The 19531-nt window shown below is 37.6% G+C and overlaps 2 protein-coding genes across 2 annotated transcripts; one reads left to right on the top strand and one right to left on the bottom strand.

Moving 5' to 3' along the window:
• Nucleotides 1-725: 725 nt before the first annotated feature.
• On the bottom strand, nt 726-10981 carry LOC136240662 (high affinity cGMP-specific 3',5'-cyclic phosphodiesterase 9A-like). Its single transcript, XM_066031688.1, has 18 exons — nt 10777-10981; nt 10597-10670; nt 8622-8699; nt 8508-8545; nt 8398-8449; nt 8274-8311; nt 7700-7745; nt 6922-6994; nt 6464-6538; nt 6054-6140; nt 4805-4876; nt 4367-4482; nt 4124-4280; nt 3225-3338; nt 2141-2245; nt 1960-2088; nt 1587-1742; nt 726-1024 (listed from the first exon to the last, which is right to left on the bottom strand). The coding sequence occupies exons 1-18, from the start codon at nt 10849-10851 to the stop codon at nt 968-970; spliced, it is 1542 nt and encodes a 513-aa protein (XP_065887760.1). The 5' UTR covers nt 10852-10981; the 3' UTR covers nt 726-967.
• A 63-nt stretch (nt 10982-11044) lies between these two features.
• On the top strand, nt 11045-19236 carry LOC136240674 (prenylated Rab acceptor protein 1-like). Its single transcript, XM_066031697.1, has 4 exons — nt 11045-11400; nt 11452-11549; nt 18102-18203; nt 18989-19236. The coding sequence occupies exons 1-4, from the start codon at nt 11102-11104 to the stop codon at nt 19096-19098; spliced, it is 609 nt and encodes a 202-aa protein (XP_065887769.1). The 5' UTR covers nt 11045-11101; the 3' UTR covers nt 19099-19236.
• Nucleotides 19237-19531: the final 295 nt, after the last annotated feature.

The following is a 19531-nucleotide window of genomic DNA, read 5'->3' as shown; positions in this document are numbered from 1 at the left end:
TATATCCCTACTGTGCATTTCCATTATGGTACCTTGAGCACAGTAGGGATATAACACTTCTTAGTGATTTAATATCGTGCACTAATCCAACTTGTTTCAGTACTTTTAATTGATGTGCTATGATCCCTAATCTAGTTGAAAATTTCAATTTTTTGTGTACTTGTTTGTTACCTTTTTTGTAAAATAAAACTATTATAATGTATACCACATCAAAATAAGAAGTGGTGCCACTCCCCAGCTATCAATTATTGTGTGAAAAGTGAAGTATCCATTATGCTTTGTTGTCAGCTATGTTCAACCTGTTACACAGCATTGCAAATCAAGAACTGTTTGAAAAGTACCTCTGCAATCAAAGTACCCACTATGAAAAATACAAACAATTTCCGTTACGAAGAGAAGCCATCACATGCTACTGCCAAATTGTGGCACCTTTCACCGTCACCTAAATTCCTGACCATAGAATGAAGACTTTGAAATATTATTGCTCATGCCTGTACAGACACAAGTATTTTCAAACCAAGAGTAGCTATAGATGGGCCAGGATTTAGGTTATCACGAGCACCAAGAGGCAGATAACATCAAACTCATAATATGTAGTGCAGCTATAACAGTACAGCTATTATAATTACATGGACCTTTAGACTTTTGAGGGTTCTTTACGTCATGCCCCAATATGATCAGGGAATCACCAACATGATCAATTGGTAAGCGACATTGTTAAGCGACATTGTTAACAGTGTCATAACACACGTACAAGTACACAATTACAAGCATATCAACCAACACAAGAATACAAATAGGTACATACTACTAGAGATATACAACATGTGGAGTTACAAAAAATACACAATATAGCTATGTTATAGCTAATAAGAAATTATACACGATAAAGCCATACAAGTGGGTCATTCGATGACAACACAGTGAGTATTAGTCAGTATAAAAAATATTATGACAAATAAGGATGTCATGTGGTGCCATTAGTTCTTGTGTGATCAACTTCAGTTGAGTGTTTCTTGTTATCCTGTGGAAATAATATTATTAAACCACTTGTGGGATAAGGAGTAATGTTCAATGGTAAGAGTGGTATCAAACAAGCAAAATGTACGTGTGTTCCAATACAACATTCCTTATTAGTTAATTGTGTCAATTTCTGCCACACAGACTTCGCTAAATACAATACTGTTTCATACTAACATATTCACTATACCACACACATACTGCCTGGCTAGCTTAGTGTGGGGCGAACACACACAAACAGACATAGCCACACACATACACTAACATGCACACAGAAGCCAAATAAGTACACCCAACACCAAAAACAAATACCATTGTAAGTGACCACATATACAGACCCAAAACATAGAATGGAGTAAAAATTAATTCTTGATTAACTGACTCATGATGTAACACTTATTGAAAAGTTAGTTACAACCAAGCTTCTGGGTAGGCATGATATGTACGAAGTCTCAAAAAAACATTATGCGAAATTATGATAAAAAACAAAATGGTAACATACTGTACATAATGGCTAGTTGAGGTCTCCCTTATGAGTTTACATACAGTGATAATGTGTACACTACCTGAGGTAATGTAACTTTCTTCTCTTTTGTTTCTTCTTTGGTTGACTCTTTCTCTGAAGTATTTGTTTGTGCCTGTTCTTCTTTCTTTGACAATTCTGTGTAGAACTGAAGAGACTGTTGTAGTTTGTCCACCATTGTTGATGCTTGAGGAAACACCTACACAAGTTAAAAGATGTTGTTATGACAATGTATAGCCTCTATGTAACCAGAGTGGTTTATTGTGGATGTGTGCCAAACTATCTTAGATTGGATTTATTTTGATTTATAGTTGAAAAGTTTTAATTCTTATCTCAATGAATGCTTGTAAATAATTTTATGTACAAATAATTATATTGAACACATATTGGAAGGTCATAACACACTAGTGACTGACCTTTGTTAATAGTTTAAACATTGGTAACATGAAGACACTGATGAAGCCTGTTTGACTGCTTCCCTTTCGTACTGTGTCACGATCCATAACTGGTCCAACTGGTAAACCTTGTTCCTTCTCTACATCTCCCTGCAAAAACAAGTTTAACCTGTTATGCCCCACCCACACATGTTGTGCATACCTGTTTAAAATATTCTGCAAGAAGACAATCCAGCCACACCCCTGCAATATCATTTGGACGTAGCTCATTGGACAGATCAGCACATTTGATCAATATCTTCATCAACTATAGTGAGAATTATTATGATCAAGTTGACTGCTTTTAAGGATCTACACCAACATTGTAAGTGGTTAGGTTATCTGGTTTATCCAGGTTATTTGGGTTGCATTTTGTCAATCTCTTCCATTTTACTGAATATCTAGGTCTGACCCGGATGAGATCATATGTGATCATTAAAAGGCTCAATTTTACTAATAGAAATGTACATAAGAAACTTATGTGAGCAATTCCAAGTGGGTCAACCAGATGACCCACTGATCTACACCATCAACAAACTGTATCAAAAGCCTCAGGGTTCAATCTCATGACACAGCGTTACTCCTTGAAGCATAACTGCCATTGATTTGACAAGTGTTTCATAATAAGCCTTGTTCAAAAGTATGAATATTAACTATACTCTGCAAGGACCATAGCCAGAAACAGGACAGGGTAGGTGTCTCGATAACTCAGAACACTACACACTAATTCAGGAGAACAGCCTTACAATGCCACTGTGTATGGAAATTGCATTATTAGAATGTCTGATTGTCCTATTAGAGTATCTCAACCATTCGCATTTCTAAATTCTCTTCATTATCATTATCCCACTAGGGACTGATCAGGAAGTCGTTCAAGGACAATATATTATTGTAACAAGGACAGATCCTTAATGGTAGCCATGTCACTATTCTGTGCAAGACTTTTTATTCAATTAGCACTTCATGAGATCTGACATTTACTTTAACTTCATAAGATCTTAACTTAAATCATACATACCTTAAGGTGACTAAATTTAGCGATATACCAAATTTAGTGATTTAGGTTTTTTCGCTAAATTTAGTACACACTAAGCCTGTAAAACTTATGCTTAATTCATTACATCAATTCACAAATTCATAAAACCACTAAATTTTGTATGCACTAATTTCGCCAATATACAAATTCACTACATTTAGTCACCTTAAGGTATATTACACAAGTTGGCTGTATACACAGCTTCACCCACCAATTTCACTTGCTGATCATCATCAAATGAGAAGTTACCAGCTAGTGAGGAGAACTGCTCCATAATGGAGTTGTGTTGAGCCATATCAGTGGCCATTATGAGCTCTCTGATCGTCTGTAATGTACAAGTGTTGTTAGATCACTAGTGTAGTTATAGCAAACATTGTAACACTACACATTGTATTTAGCACTAAAGTTCTGGTTGTGATTTTGAGAGAAACTTCTAAGTTTTTTTTTGTCAACTCCACCTGAATGTCGTCATCAAAGCTAGACAATATCCAATGAGTAAGCAACAGTTTTGTATCAAGTTACTAAAGGATTGTACTATGTGAATACCTGACTGGCTAATTTACGCCATACCCTACATCACAATTAGAAATAAATAAAGAAGTGTGAGCTAGGAGCTGACCAAAGAGATATAGACACTTCACTTGCTAATAACCGGATACCGACCATGTCGGAGTGCTATAGTGTTGCCTGGGAGTCAAGTAGCAGACCTGCTATTTGTAGTGTTAATGGGTGAGTGATAGCCACTTCTTTGGTGTGATAATATTCAGCAATTACATACAACATCATCTGATAGGGTAAGTGTGTTATCACTATTTCAACTATTTTATTTTGATCAAAATGAATAACAAAAAGGTTAAGGAGGACTGATGTTCAGAAGGATGTCACACATACAGCATGTTTTATTTGTATGTTGTACACATTATTATGTACATGCAATACACTGCACAGCACGCACAATTGTACCAAAAATATCTTAGCTACATGCACACTCCCCTCCACTAGCTGTACATGCATAAAGCCATACACCACACACATCATATTCACTATATGCATGCACAAACACACACACTACACACACTACACACTCACAAACACTCTTCTACTACTTACGGTGCGGATAGTATTTGCTTCACTATCACTAAGAGTCAACAAGATGTTAGTATCATTGTCTGAGAAGAGACCTTGAGCTAATGATGTGTGATGATTCTCCAATGGTGACTTGTCATTAAACTGTACAGCTAGTGGGTGACGTGAATGTATAAGGAACCTACAAGGTGAACATTCATTATGTAGCTTGCACTGGTAGAACAGACATTACTATTAGGAGCATACAGCAATTACAGTATAACTTACGAGTTAGTAAAGCCGGGGTGGTCCATATCATGACAGACGCAAGCAGTAAGTAATGACAATACCTCCAGCTCTGAGCAGTAACAGCCAAGATTGAAATGATGAATCATGTGGTACATCTTTCAAAACATAAACACAGGCAACATAATCACACAACCAAACATTAGTTATTATAACACCAAGTATAGCATTAACTGGTCATTAGCTACAATACAAGATATCCCCTGTGGCTATAATGTATATATACATACTGGAGTACTTTGTTTACGTAGCCAATGTAAACACATGTCATAAATACATACAACATAACTTCACACACGCATGCACGCACACATACATGCATGCATGCACGCACGCACACACACACACACACACACACACACACACACACACACACATTGCAGTCATCCATACATACATGACCAATAATGTATCACATACCATTTGAGTGACACAGAAACAGTGACGGAAGTTGTGAAATGGATTGCCTTGATAATGATCTCGAACATGTGTCTGTAGGGAAACAATCAAAGTAGAGCAGGCATGCAGCAATAAAACTATATAACTACACAGTTAGAAAGTTTTAGTACCTACTGTATATATGGTATAATGTATTATCATCTTGACCACATCACACTGAGGTTATCATTTACTTCGAAAGAAGAGTTACTATCTTTCGTACAGCTACTACGCAATAAGAATCCTCTGTTCGAGGACCAGAAAGGTTAACAAGAAAAATTAATGAATGAACATTTAATTAGGAAACAGGGTGCAAATTCTATGGCTAGAATAAATTCAAAGACTTTATGCTACATTAGTGAGAATACCTTATAAGGACAAAGGTATATAGTTAGAACTGAGTTTCCTAATAAGGACATGATCTATAGCCCACCACAACCGGTAGTAGAGTAATGAGGTGTGTAATATGATGACAATGTCTCATTAACCGTAATAATGTAGTATTCAGTATTCTGACTACAACTATTTAATGTATTTATATTTAAATATGAAGGAAACAAACTAAATGTTGAAAGAATACAGCACTGAATGATATGCATAAGATAGCAACATAGTTATGTGAATGATAATTCAACTGACTCCTAAATATGCTGAAGGACCCTTTGGAAACTATGTACCTTTTACATGCAAATAAAGGCCTAAGTATATAGATTAATTCAGGATATATATATATCTCTCTATGATATCTGGAACACATTGTGAAGCAAAGTCAGGTTTTGGTATGGACAATTGTCTAACTCAATTTAGCACTTGTAACACTTTGAACTGAATCTACAATTCTTCCTACTACAATAGTCATGGACAATTTGCTCAACACATTACCCTAAATACTTTGATACCTTATTAGTCGCCCCTCAGCAAAGATGTTCAGGTACACATCAAAAAGGGAATTGCTACTACAAGCTACTAGCTACAACAGAGTTCACATATTTCCCATTACTATTTAAAACACTCTCATGTAGGTCAACAATTTGTACAGTGTAACAACTACATTAGGGAAAGAAATGTCAAAAATTTGTAATGTATCATTGGGGGTAAGAGATACGTTAGAACAATCACTTCTCTGGTCATTCATCACATGCTGCAAAGAAAATAGCTACACTACAATGTAACTATAGCCTGTAGATAATGTCTATATACTATACACACATAGCAGTGTTGTTGATCTTACCAGAAAGTGATAAAGTACAGAAGGATTAATGGAGAATTTCTCCACTAACTTCAGCTCCCCATACATTAAGTGCATCAGAAATACTAACTGTGGAGTAAGATAATGTACTCTGAACATGAGTGAACAAACACAATTGATAGGTACATATGATTGAACAAACAACTATTGAAATATGCTTAATGGTTGGGTGTTAAAATAGCTTTAAAAATATCATTTTGTCATGACTTTCAGCCTAAAACTGTCACTACCATGTGACCAACTAAAATATCTAAAAATTTCACCCCTTCCAATACATAAACAAATACCCATGCAATTCTAGCAGAAAGTTAGAAAATGAAAATGTAATGAATAGTTGTTACATGTCACTTAGTTAACTACACTAGTACAAATTTATGCTATTGATATTGTACCTCATCATCATTCCAGTTCCTGGGGTCAAACTCACGAGTCTTCAGTGAAGCCATTGTCTCTGGAGTGGCCATATACTGTCAACAGCACAAAAAAACACACACACATAACGTGGAATATCCAATTCTGTACAAGTAAATATTTACATAGAAAAAATAACACTGCATTCATTGCTAAGTGGTTTAATCTATGGTGGAATGATAAACTTCAATCTGCTACAATACTGTGTAAACATCACTAGCTGTGAAAGTAGTCGGTAGCTAAACTGTTAAATTAATAGCTAGCAGCTCTTTTTTCCTTGCTCAAAAACAAACCAATAAGTAAAGTAATAACTTCCCAATTAAATGTTAAAGTGTACAAAGTAATTACACGATAAGTACCTACAAATCATACACCTCTTAAAGTGTACAGTCATGTTAAAGGATGATGTGTACAATAGATAATACTATTATCATTATACCTTGCAGTATATTGGTAGGGCCACTTCTTCAGACTTGTCCAATCCATAGTATTTGTGTACTGATGATACCAGGCTGTGTAGTAGAGGATATGTAAGGATGAAAAACTATGTGCACATCATCACTACGTACATAGTACCACTACACACACACACGTAACAACTTTAAAACAGGCTGTAGGACCAGGTGTCCTACAGACCTTCAGCACTTGTGCTGTAAAATAAAATAATAAATAAATAAATAAAATACACACACGCACACGCACACACAAAGTAAAGTACAGCAAAAAAAGCCTCTGGCAGCTGCACAAAACACAGCTATTACTGTCCAGTGAACCAGCACTGGGATACCTGTGCACCACTCGGGCACTTGAGTCTTGTGCAGGCAAATCCTCCTGGTGCTAGTAACCTGCAGGAGGACTGTCCAGGTCTCATGGAGAGAGATTGTGGAACCCAAACCACAACAACCCCAACACTGCTAAGCAAGACAAGGACAGTTGGGCATTTGTTTTCCCACGTACCCATTGATGTGGGCTGCTTCCCCAGGCCACCAGGTCCCCAATATACAGTTAGATAGACTGGAGCAATGTGAGTAAAGTTCCTTGCTCAAGAAACAACACCAAATTGGCATAACCAGCCATTGAACCTGGAACCAGACTGATGCTCTAGCCACTTGGCTATGCTGCATAACACACACACACACACACACACACACACACACACACACACACACACACACACACACACACACACACACACACACACACACACACGCTCTAACCTTTGTTCACTTAGCTTCAAGCCATTACTGTTACAGTTTTGTTGAGCTATATACAACACAAACATTGTGTTAATCACAAGATCTCTACAACAATAACAACACCAGTGTGATATGTGATTGACCAGCTCAGCACATACCATATGGTATATGTGACATTTTAAAAACTAAATGATCAAATTATTAGTCAGCAATAGTAGGAGGATATACCTCCAGCAAGTTATGATAATGGCAAAACCCACTAACCACACAGTATGTAGCTAATCAGTGACAGTGTAGTTATTAAATTATTATTATTTACACAGACAGTAGTTTATATTGTTGAGCCTCTTTATAAAATACACTTTGAGGACACTTGTATACACATTCTGCTATCAAGCATGCAAAAGCTTTGCCTACTCATTTCTGGTTGGTGGTTACTGGTACCATGAAATGTCTAACTAGTTGATTGTAACCTCAAACAGACAGATTTTAGATCCAATATAATACAGCTATTAATAAAACACTTGTAAATAACACATAGAATGGATTCATTAAATATCTGTAGCAAACACCACATGACTTACGCTACACTTACCGAGGTCTGTTTTTGATCTGGTTGTGATGAAGGTTTGCCTGAGGGCAGTAATGACATAATCACTGATAATGGTATTTGTGTGATGTCGTTAATGTGGGATGATCTCAACCCATCAATAACTCACTTGAGTAAAACAGGATAGGCTTTCGCGTCACGCATCCTAGAAGACTTTGATCCTACAAAAGAACAGATAAAACAACAGATGATTACCATGCTAATAAGGTATGCACGTACTTGAATGAGATGGTGAGAAATTGATTTGATAGGGAGACCTGTACAAACACATGTAGTGATAATACTATACAGGAATGATAACCATGTGTAACATTTATGTACAAGTATACTTACTCTTTCTTATTTGCAGGTAGAGCTCCTGATGGGATCATGAACACTCCATTACTATCCCTAACTGTTAGAGTACAGCCACTATATAAACAACAAAAAATACAAAGCTAATACTGACAAGCAATATATGCATAGCCAATGACACTTCTATAAAAACATCCACTTCAAATAAACTTGAGAGATAGCTGTGTTCTAGGAGCATGTAAAAAGAACTTCTGTTTGCTTCAATGCAGCAAAATACAGAATGATTAAATCCTAGTGGGAATTGTTATTTTATTTTGTGTCCAGTCCAGTACAAACATCTATCCATACAGACTAACACCAAAAGGCCTGAGGCTACTGAGGCTGGTAAACAAGTCAGTACACAATCTATCATCATGTTGTTATGTGTTTATACACACACCAGTGTTAACAGCCCTGTAGCGATGGTAATATTTTCCCAGCAATGATGTGACATGTTATGTCTGGTAGTGCATGCACAGTTGGAGAGGAAGACCAGTAAACAATGAGGGATACCACAGAATAAACCATTTTCCCAATATGAACCATTTGTTGTGATTATCAACCACCAGCTAGACTAATACACATTCATAACATTCCTACCTTAACTAACGATTTCCCCCATACAACACTGACCACTGTATAAGATTTGTCTGTAGTTCAACTGTACCAACATACATCTGATTATGGATGTTAGACAAGCAGTCAATAGAAGCCAAATGAGTGAACCAAGTAAAGGCACTTAATGGTTAGATAAGTGGCACAACACATTATAGTAAATGACAACTTTTTTGTGTGCTATTCAACTTCAGTGAAGTGAGAAGAAATCTTCAGTGACTGTTGATATTATGAAGTTAAAAAGTGTACCTGTTTAGTGCCTGGTGCAACAGAAGGTTTCTTAACACCTCAGTGAACATCGATCACCATAGAAAAATGTGGCGTATTTATCCGTAAAAAAGCCTGGGAATTTATTTCCTATAATTGATTTTGGATTTGGCATGTAAACAAGCCCGGCGTCTATTCAGGCCTAGGACTATAAGAGGTCTAGTACATATTAATGACTTGCTGTAATATGGGTCAAGACACTCATCTATCATGCATGATCTTATACGTAATATACACAAGCAAACACACCACTGAGGATGTCTCGTAAATAAAGATGCTGTGATAATCAGGACGCTTTAGGATACCATTAAAAATAATAAGATAATAAGGTGTGATCAAGCTCAGAGAGACACTCTTATCACACATTATGATCACAGCATTGTTATCATGAAATGTGTACACTCCCTAAGCCACAATTTTATGATACAAATGTAAACCCATCAATTATGTATTTAAACTAGAATATCTCTAAAAGAAAACATGTTTTACAACTCAACACACATGTGGCTATTTAGATGGGGAGATCATACCGATACCTACAGTACATCAATCAACTCAGAGTTACATTATTGCAGTTGTGTATACTCACACTGGAATTACATCACGGGTACATACCTGTTATGAAATTCCTAAACGTTCAGAAATTCAGTACATCTGCTACAGATGAAAACCTTGTATCGCGGGAAGGTACTACTGGGCATGTGCTGGAATATAGTTATGCCAGCCATAAAAAAAAAAACGGTCAATTTCAGTGAAACGCTTGCACTTCAAACAAGCTGGCAAGCAACTAATACATATTCTGTCACACTCTATCTATTGTCATTTACAAAAAAAAATTCAGCCAAATGAATTAGGCAACTGTAGCAAATTAGCTACAGCAATCTTTATTTTTAGTGGTACGTTGCATCCCAAGTTGCATATAACTATTAAAACAGCTACATAGCTAAGTGTACATCGACTAAATATCAAAACAAAGAGACTTCAACAGCACAAAAAGACTATTTGCTATACCAATTGGCAGAGAGATCACATTCTAGATGAGCTGGTTAGCTAGATGCATAACCCTGTTACTCTGCCATACAAACATTCTTACTCTTTTGGCTTTCCATTAGCAGATAGCAGAGCATTAGAAACAGCTTCTTGTGTCTCGCTGTTGGATATCTGTACCTGCAGCAACACAACGGTGTAACACACACTGGCACACCAGGACACCCCTTTCAGAGGGTGGAGCTATACAACAGATCAACTACGATCGTGTGTATTGTACACTTACGCTGACTAATTTTCCATCTGGGAATTTGCAGTGAACAGTTTTCTGGATGTTAGCACTCGACGCACCGCAGCCCATTGCGAAGGGGAGTTTAGTATACGTTATCTCTCGTTTAAGAAACAAGATCAACTTACACGAAAGAATATAGGTCACTTAATGAATAAATCGACCCTGCACACCCTCGAGTTTTTAACGAGGCTCAAATGAGTGTTAAATAGGGTGGTTTGGTCATGGCCGGATGTTGTTGTGCTTTAATTACATGTCACCATAGCAGCCAGCAGTGCAGAAATGGAATTAACTTCCGCTGCTGGAATTAATTAGAATATTAATGGAAGAAGATAAATCCGAAGAAGCGAAGAAGGATACAGAGACAGAAATGGCGTCAGAACCGTTTACGTTGATAGAAGAGGTTGGATCTGGCAAAGGAGTAATGGAGAAACTACAGGCAGGAAAAGAGTGGATTAACAAAAAACGCGCCTCCGTAAAGCCATGGGGCGAATTCGTAAACCTTCAGAAGTTTTCTAAGCCCAAAGGTGGTGGTGAGGCGACCAAGAGGATAATTCACAACATCTACCACTTTCAGAGCAACTATATATTTGTAACCTTGGCTCTAGTGGCTTACTGCATGTAGGTGATGGGTGTGTAGTGTGAGAGTGTTGTTACTGGTTTTCTTTACAGCTTGTCAAATCCAATGCTGCTGTTTGCTATTGGGTTCTGTTTGACAGGATGGTGGTTTGTGAGTATTAAGAATCAGGGCCATAATGTGATGTTATTTGGTATGTGTGTAGTGTGCGTGCATGTGTGTAGTGTGCGTACGTGCATAAGTGTAGTGTATATGTTCTTGTGCGCGCGTGCATGTGTGTAGTGTGCATGCGTGCATAAGTGTAGTGTATATGTTCTTGTGCGTGCGTGCGTGCGTGCGTGCGTGCGTGCGTGCGTGCGTGCGTGCGTGCGTGCGTGCGTGCGTGTGTGACATAGAGAGTCGTCTTGTGTTTGGCATGCTCAAGTAAACCATTAAGTGGCTGGTGTTATCCAGCTGTCCAGCAAGTATTTTGACAACTAGAGTGATAGGGGTAGTGGTAAGGGCAGTCCATCTACAGTGGAACATGTTACTCAGGACACTAGGACACCTATACATAATCAGGTCACCCCAAAACCAATAGCATCTAATCTGACCTGGAAAATCAGAACACCTTGATAATTAGGTTGGTCCCAAAATGTCCTTCATTGTAGCTTGGGGAAAAATTAGTTTACAATGTGTTAATATACAATATTTTTGCACTTCTATTATACCCAAGCCTAGTAGCTACTATATTCAAGTGCCATTGTTTAGATATGTAGTAGTGACAACACAGTGAAGTCATTGTTTGTCTGCCAATGGTTGCTGTGGTGAACACATGTAACTGCCATTATTGTATGTAGTGCTGCAATGAATGGTAATTTAAAATATTTAAGTAGAACCTATAGACAGTCCACCACTCTAAAGCTTATCACGATAGTACTGTTTGTTAGAGATCATAGAGGACCAATAACTAGCCTCTCAGTACCTTCTTGGTGCTTTGGCAGTGTTGGTTAGAAACCCAAAAATACCTTCAGTACAACCTGAAATGATTCCAATAGGTTGCTACAAAATTATATATATATATATATCTATATATATACAAGTACATGAAAAAATTTGGAATTTTCAACTAGAGTAGGGACCATAGCACATCGATAAAAAGTACTGAAACAAGTTGGAGTAGTCCATGATATTAAATCACAGTGAAACAATAAGAAGTGTTGTATCCCTACTGTGCTCAAGATACCATAACAGAAATGCACAGTAGGGATATAACACTTCTTATTGTTTTACTGTGATTTTATATCATGGACTATCCCAACTTGTTTCAGTACTTTTTATCGATGTGTTGTGGTCCCTACTCTAGTTGAAAATTCCAAATTTTTTTGTGTACTTGTTAACTTTTTTTTGTAAATAATTTTATTATGACTGGTCAACCCACGCATACCACATCTGAAATGGCGCTGTGTACCCCAGCTATATCAGTTATCATCTGAAAAGTGAAGTATCCATTACGCTTGGTTGTCAGCTATGTTCAACCCGTTGCACAGCATTTCGAATCAAGAACTTTTCTGGAAGCACCTCTACAATCTACGTATACCAAAAGAAATGGTTCCACTCCCCAATTTTATTAATTATCATCTGAAAAGTGAAGTATCCATTACACTTTGCTGTGGCTATGTTCAACCTGTTACACAGCAATACGAATCAAGAACTGTTAGAAAAGCACCTCGGCAATCAAAAAATAGCCACTATGAAAAATATGGACAGTTTCTGTTTTGAAGGGAAGCCACCACATGCTACCGCCAAATTGACACCTTTCCCTGTCAGCAAAGGACACAAAGGAGGACACTGGTAAGTCCATGAAGAATGCATTGTACGTACTGCGGTATGCCTAAAGGCACCTGTTGGGCCGAAGCGACGTAGAACAGTGAAAAAAATCAAGCCCGTAGCCTTAGCTGTTATCGAGTTACGTTTGTCTGAAGGCATCAGTCAGTCAGTAGAAAATTCTGTCGAATAAAAAAAATTTAAAATTCTGTAGCAACTTGTTAAAAGCATTTCGGGTCGATCTGAAAGCTTGTTTGGTACCTCACCAATACTGCCCCATTGTCATCAGGGGAAAATTGAGGCTGGCTTTTGGGTGATGTTATTTTGTGGGCCACGCCTACTTCATTGTGGTCCCTACTATACAGTTACTATCGTACTGTATAATATATTTAATGGAATTTTCTACTGACTGACTGCCTGACTAATGCCTTCAGACAAGCGTAACTAAGGCTGCAGGCTTGATTTTTCACTGTTTGACATCGCTTCAGCCTGACAGGTGCCTTTTGGCATACCACAGTATGTACAATGCATGTATCATGGACTTACCTGTTTATCTTTGTGGTAGTACAAGGTGTTGAGTCATGGTAGCACCATGTGATGGCTTTGTGGAATCGTCCAAGTTTTCCGTTGATTGCAGTGGTCCTTCTTGTTAGTGGTCCTTCTTCTGAAAACAAAGCACTTCGCTGTTTTAGTAATTGATGGTTGGGGCAGACAAAAACAACAAACCTTAGTTTATAGGGATTAAATGTCCACTAGCACGTCTTCAGGTGTACTGGTGTAGGTGACTTCCCTTGTTTCACTACTCTTTTTTTTTTTATCCTTAAAATTCCTACTACTTGTACAGAAATCCACCTGCCTGTCTAATGCAATGATTTAAGGGTAAAAAATTTTAAACCAATGGGTGACTTGATTAGGCGGGTTCTTCTATGATACTGGACGACACAAATAGCAACTTTTATTTGTATGTTGTCTTGTTTGCACATTAAATGTACAAAAAAGGGTACAATGTACCAACACTGTATGCTCATCTTATAGTATGGTAGTACCAAGAGATCATTACAAATACCTCTACATTACGAACTCTTGGTAGTACGAAGGATCGGGCTTTCCTGTTTAGAAATATCACCCAATAACCAGCCTAACCTTCCTTCATGACAGCTTGGCAGTGTTGGTTAACACAATCAAATGTAAATGTGCCTTCAGTGTGATTTTAAACACTTCAGTAAGTTTCTATAGAATTTTTATATTTTCTTCTCAACCAAGCATATCTAAGCTATTGTTAACATTACGGGCTTGATTTCTTCACTGTTACCTCTGCAATCAATCCAGGCGCTATGGACAATTTCTGTATAGTCAGCACATGGACTACTTGCAAATAAATGCCTATGCACATGCAGTAGCGTAGACAAAAATGAGATACAAAGGAAGGTCCTTGATGTTCCACTATAGCTACTGGGTTAGGCATTTCACTGGTCTAAGTGGCATCAGCTTCTTGTATACTGTAACTGCTCTTTGTTGGTAACTACCTCTAAATGAGGAGGAATGGCCACTCTGTGTACTCAGACACAAAATAGTTTTTATCATATGTCTGGTGTCATTCATTTCTTTAATGTGTATGTTTATATATCCTGTCACATTTGTGTTACAAAAAGGTGTAAAGTGAGTACAAGGAACAGTAGGAAGTTAATTTTAAACCCAGATGGACTATATCATAGAAATATAAAAGTAATTCAATGAGGGAGGTCCTACAGCTATACTAGTGGGTGCTTCAGTCATGGTATATACTATTGACAAGCTATAAGACTATACACTAATGTATGTAGTTGCAGGCATAGGCAACCTACTTTATTTCATTACTTTTTATTTTAATGATCTCTGCTTGAAATAATTCTGATGTATTTGTTCTTTGAGTGTCTATGTTTGTCCAGCCCATTATAGCACTTGTGGTACTTTTCTAGCTCAGTCTAGGTATCCTATTGCTTGGCTATATGGTTCCCAAGTTGTTGAGTAGGCAAGTACGTGTCATCCCTGTTCTTTGTTCTTATCCTATCTAGTATATTCTATGATGTGTAATTGTGTGAAGAATGTTGGCTGGTATTCCCAAGTCCCGGATTGCATTAGCCAACTTATGATGTAACACTTGTCATTATCCTGAAGTTATCTATAAGGGTTATCCTGTGGATATCACGGTATTGTACTTTGGTTCTTGCCCTTACCTTGTAAAGAATGTAATGTAAAGTTATTGTTTTTTGGGTTTTTTTCAAGTGCTAATATTTGTTTAATGTCTACATACCTGTTGGGAACTTGGGACCAGAGATGCTTTCCTAGGAGAGGTTTTATTTAGTGTAGTGTAGCAGTATCTGTAATACACCACTGTGACAGCAAGTCAAACACAAACCTAGCGTTATGTGTATCATGAAATGCTTCATTGTTAGTAAAACCCCTGGGTAACCTCTTGTGCGATTATGAAGCCATTCACAAGATTCTAGTTTTACTGATAGTTAGATAGTTATGGATGTTACACTATACCACTATCACGTTTGTACGGAAGGTCATGTGTGTCATGGTAACTAGGTGACATCACTGGTTATAGCTACAGTATGTAGAGCTCTGTATGCTGTGGGACCACTCTCTTAACTATGTATCTGAATTATGGAGTTTGGGGTTCTCCTTGCTTCGCTCCTCCATCATGTGCATCCGTGGTTCTCGATCACACTCTAAGTGTGTTGGTGTGCCCCCAGCAATGGATCTTGCCGTTACAGAGGGGCATCTACCAGTTCACTAACATTCCCTGGGCTTCTGTAGGTTCTTTTAGGTGTCTTTTCTGTAGGTAAATTCTTTGTTTTTTTCTTTTTTATGTTTTTCTTCTAGCTTATTCTCCATAGAGACGTGTGGGTTGAAGGGAGTGAATCTAAATTATGGAGAGAACTAATACGGGCAATGTATTTTTGTTTGTAACTGAAGAAAGTGAGGCCTGGTTTGTGGTATTGTAATGGTAGGTTCTGTCATGTTGTTTCATAGTGCTTTGATGTCTAACTTATTTGGTCACGGCTCATTATTGTACCTTCACCACTGGAAACAGCCCAAACCAGGCCATTTTTTATTGCCAAAATGCCATTACATACACGAAACCATACAAGATCACACTCAGAGTTAGGTTTTCTGGTGTGTGCTGCTTGCGGCTAATAAAATCTGTCCTTAGTATAGGCCAGGAAGCTTAATCGGTGCTGAAGACTTATGGTATTTTTGCTCTGTGATTATTGTACGTGGGCGGGTTAAATACTCTAATAATGCAGTCATGTGTATAACAACAATCCTTGTACTGAATTTGATAGCTATTAAAGGCACCAGTAATGTAAGTAGCTCATATTAGGAGACTCTCAGTCTGTATGCACATTGTAATTTGATCAGTTTCATGTGTGTACTGAAATGTTGACAGTGTTACTATGCAGAATACAAAATTACACTATTCACCACAGTCTTTATTATCAATAAAACAAATTCATAAGCCATCATTACTGGATTAATAAAAAGTACATAAACTAGATGAATAAAAAATTTAAGAGGGAGAATAGGGATCACTGAAAAAAGTCATGAAACAAGAAGGGATCGCTGAGGTGGTAATGTAAACCACAACTCCCTATTTTCACAATGACAGAGCATGTAAATAAAGATTTATGACTGAGAGTCAAAATAGGAATTTGTGGTTTACAATACCACCCCGCGATCCCTTCTTGTTTCATGGCTTTTTTCAGCGATCCCTATCTCCCTCTTAAAATTTTCAATTTTTTATTCATCTAGTTTAGCAAATTGAGATTAACTTGCAAACATTTCTACTAGTAGACAATATTTTCAAGTGAGCAGAGTAATTTCCTGTCCTTTTATAACTTGGTCATGGTGTCCAAATAGATGCGTAGAGAAATCATTCATATCTCGTAGGTTTCATAATCGCAGAAATTTACACTGAAGGCTGGTTAACAGCTTTGCAGAAGTTGTGATCCCACAACAATAACCTGCTGTATGGTACGCCTTGCTCTAATTAGTACAGCATTTGTTATGCAGTTAAACGTCCATCAGTTGTCAATGTTACAGGCACGCCATTGTCATGTTTTGCATCACCCCAGAGACGGGGACCTAGTGAGACATAAACAAGGGATCTACAGGCTTTAGATACCTGTAAGTAGCCAATGAGATTGATGATGGCCTGTGGCTTGGCAGTCTTTTTCATCCTTACTTTCAACATGGTCGTTCTGCTTACTTTGATGTCTCCGTACACAGTACTATTCTGCCTGCTTTTATTTCCTCCTCTGCTTCATGTGCTGGGGCAACTACTGTAGCTTGAGAGGTGGCCAAGGATGAGAAGCATTTGGCAGCTATGGAGAAGGTTGGTTCTGGTTTTGGTCCATTAGTAGTGGAGTGCTTTGGAGTGTGGAATCCTTTTGCCTTGAAAATGATAAAAGTTATTGCTGACTGCACCACCTGTAGAAGTGGTGTTACTCCCAAACTGGCAAGATACTCCAGCAACTTTCTGTTGCACTGTGGCAAAGTAATGCTAAAATGATCTTAAGGTATTGGGCCCTTCAAGACAGTAATGATGATGACAATCCCCTCTACCCTTAATTATTGTATTCCCCTTTATGTAGTAGTAGCAGCTAGTTATGCAGTTGTAGCATTATTCTTCTATAGCTGTTTAGTATCTTTTGCTCAATTCCGTGTTATGCGTTAATCTTAATGAAATTCGAGTATTTTATCTTGCTGTGGGTCTAAGCTCCTGTAAAGATTTACTGTGTGCACCATCTAAGAGCAATAACACCTTACATAGTGGTAAAATGTACAAATGTTTCCTGTGCTAGTGTTTCACCAGGCATTCATATTACAGCAATAAGCACAGAGTAACAATGGAATGTTATTATATGGTATGTGTGTTTGCCCTCTCCAGGTAGAGAGTTCACTCCACAAGGTTTTTATGCTTTAACGTTTGTCATTGCCATCCCATTGTTCTACTTTGCGTCAGCTGGTAGTACTGTATTCTGGATCATTGGTGAGTGTGTGTTGTGTAGTACGTATGTGAGGTAATCCGTAGTTGTAATGTATATTTATTTATGATAAGCAATAGGTTTGCTATTGAAGACTTTACACAGAGTATACTTATGTGTAGTCATGCTTATGTCATCGTGTAGTAATATCAGGTCACTTTTCAGCTGCTTGAATTTCCAACAGATTGAAATTTGGTACTGTAATAGAGCAGTCAAAGGAATAGCTGTCAGCTATCAGCTTCAGTTAACAACCTTACATACTCAACCTCACATGCCGTGCCAAGGGGAACAGTACTCCAAAGTGGGGGCAAGTGGGTCTGTCAGTTTAGAAATCATTAGTATATACCATAACTAGTATACATGGCCCCATAACACCTTAACTAGTATGCAAAACACACATGCAATAGTAGTGGACTCTGGGGGCATGCCCTTGTAGGAATTTGAATTTTAGATCATTTTTATGGTACATGTGTGCTTAAATAGGATACTCATGTACAGGTGACATGAATTAGTTAGGTGACTGTTCTATTAGAGTATTTTAATGTTGTGCAATTTCAATAGTGATACTGATACACATAGTCGCTGTACTTTAACAGCTGGGCTTTTCCCCTCTTCACCCCCCTCCCATTCTCTGCCCCCTGTGCTGCACGGTGACTGTATGTCTCTTCCGTCCTCACACAATAGATGACCAAATTAGAGCCAGACCACTCCCCACTGATACATACCTACTTATGTACACACATACCACAATCCCTATTATGTATGTCATACATGTGATTCCTCCCTACAGGAGCTTCAATAGTTATTATACTGGTACATGCTGCACTGTACACAATACCGGCACAAGATAGTGATGAAGGAGAGATTGACGTGATTATGGAAGAAGTCTCCGTCCAATGAACATCAACAGAACATTTTCAGATATGTATATTTTCATAATAGACAGCTAATTCATGTTAGACAGTTAATCTCTGAATACTGTAATTCTTGATAAGTGTTATACTTTATTCAAATCCTAAAATTATTAGTGAAAATCAAGATGATTTTTATAAAGTCGGCACTTCTTTGTATTGTGTAATTATAGGAGTTCAGGACATGCTTACCTCAGGGGTAGAGGTCAAGGAATTATACTTGAATAATTTGAGTGCAATGATTGATGGGATAAAATTAATAACAGAATTTGAAGCATTTGTAGAACATTAAGTAGTTGTTAACATTTTTGTTTTAGTTCAAATCACTTACAGGTTGAGAGGTCACAGTTCTTTAGCCTCATCATCTCCAGTGTAGTCTCTAATTATCTTGCCAAATTAAAAAGGTACGTACCTTGTCTAAC

Source organism: Dysidea avara, chromosome 1 (assembly GCF_963678975.1).
Source record: "Dysidea avara chromosome 1, odDysAvar1.4, whole genome shotgun sequence".
Lineage (NCBI taxonomy): Eukaryota > Metazoa > Porifera > Demospongiae > Dictyoceratida > Dysideidae > Dysidea > Dysidea avara.
This window is presented reverse-complemented; position numbering and strand designations above follow the sequence as displayed.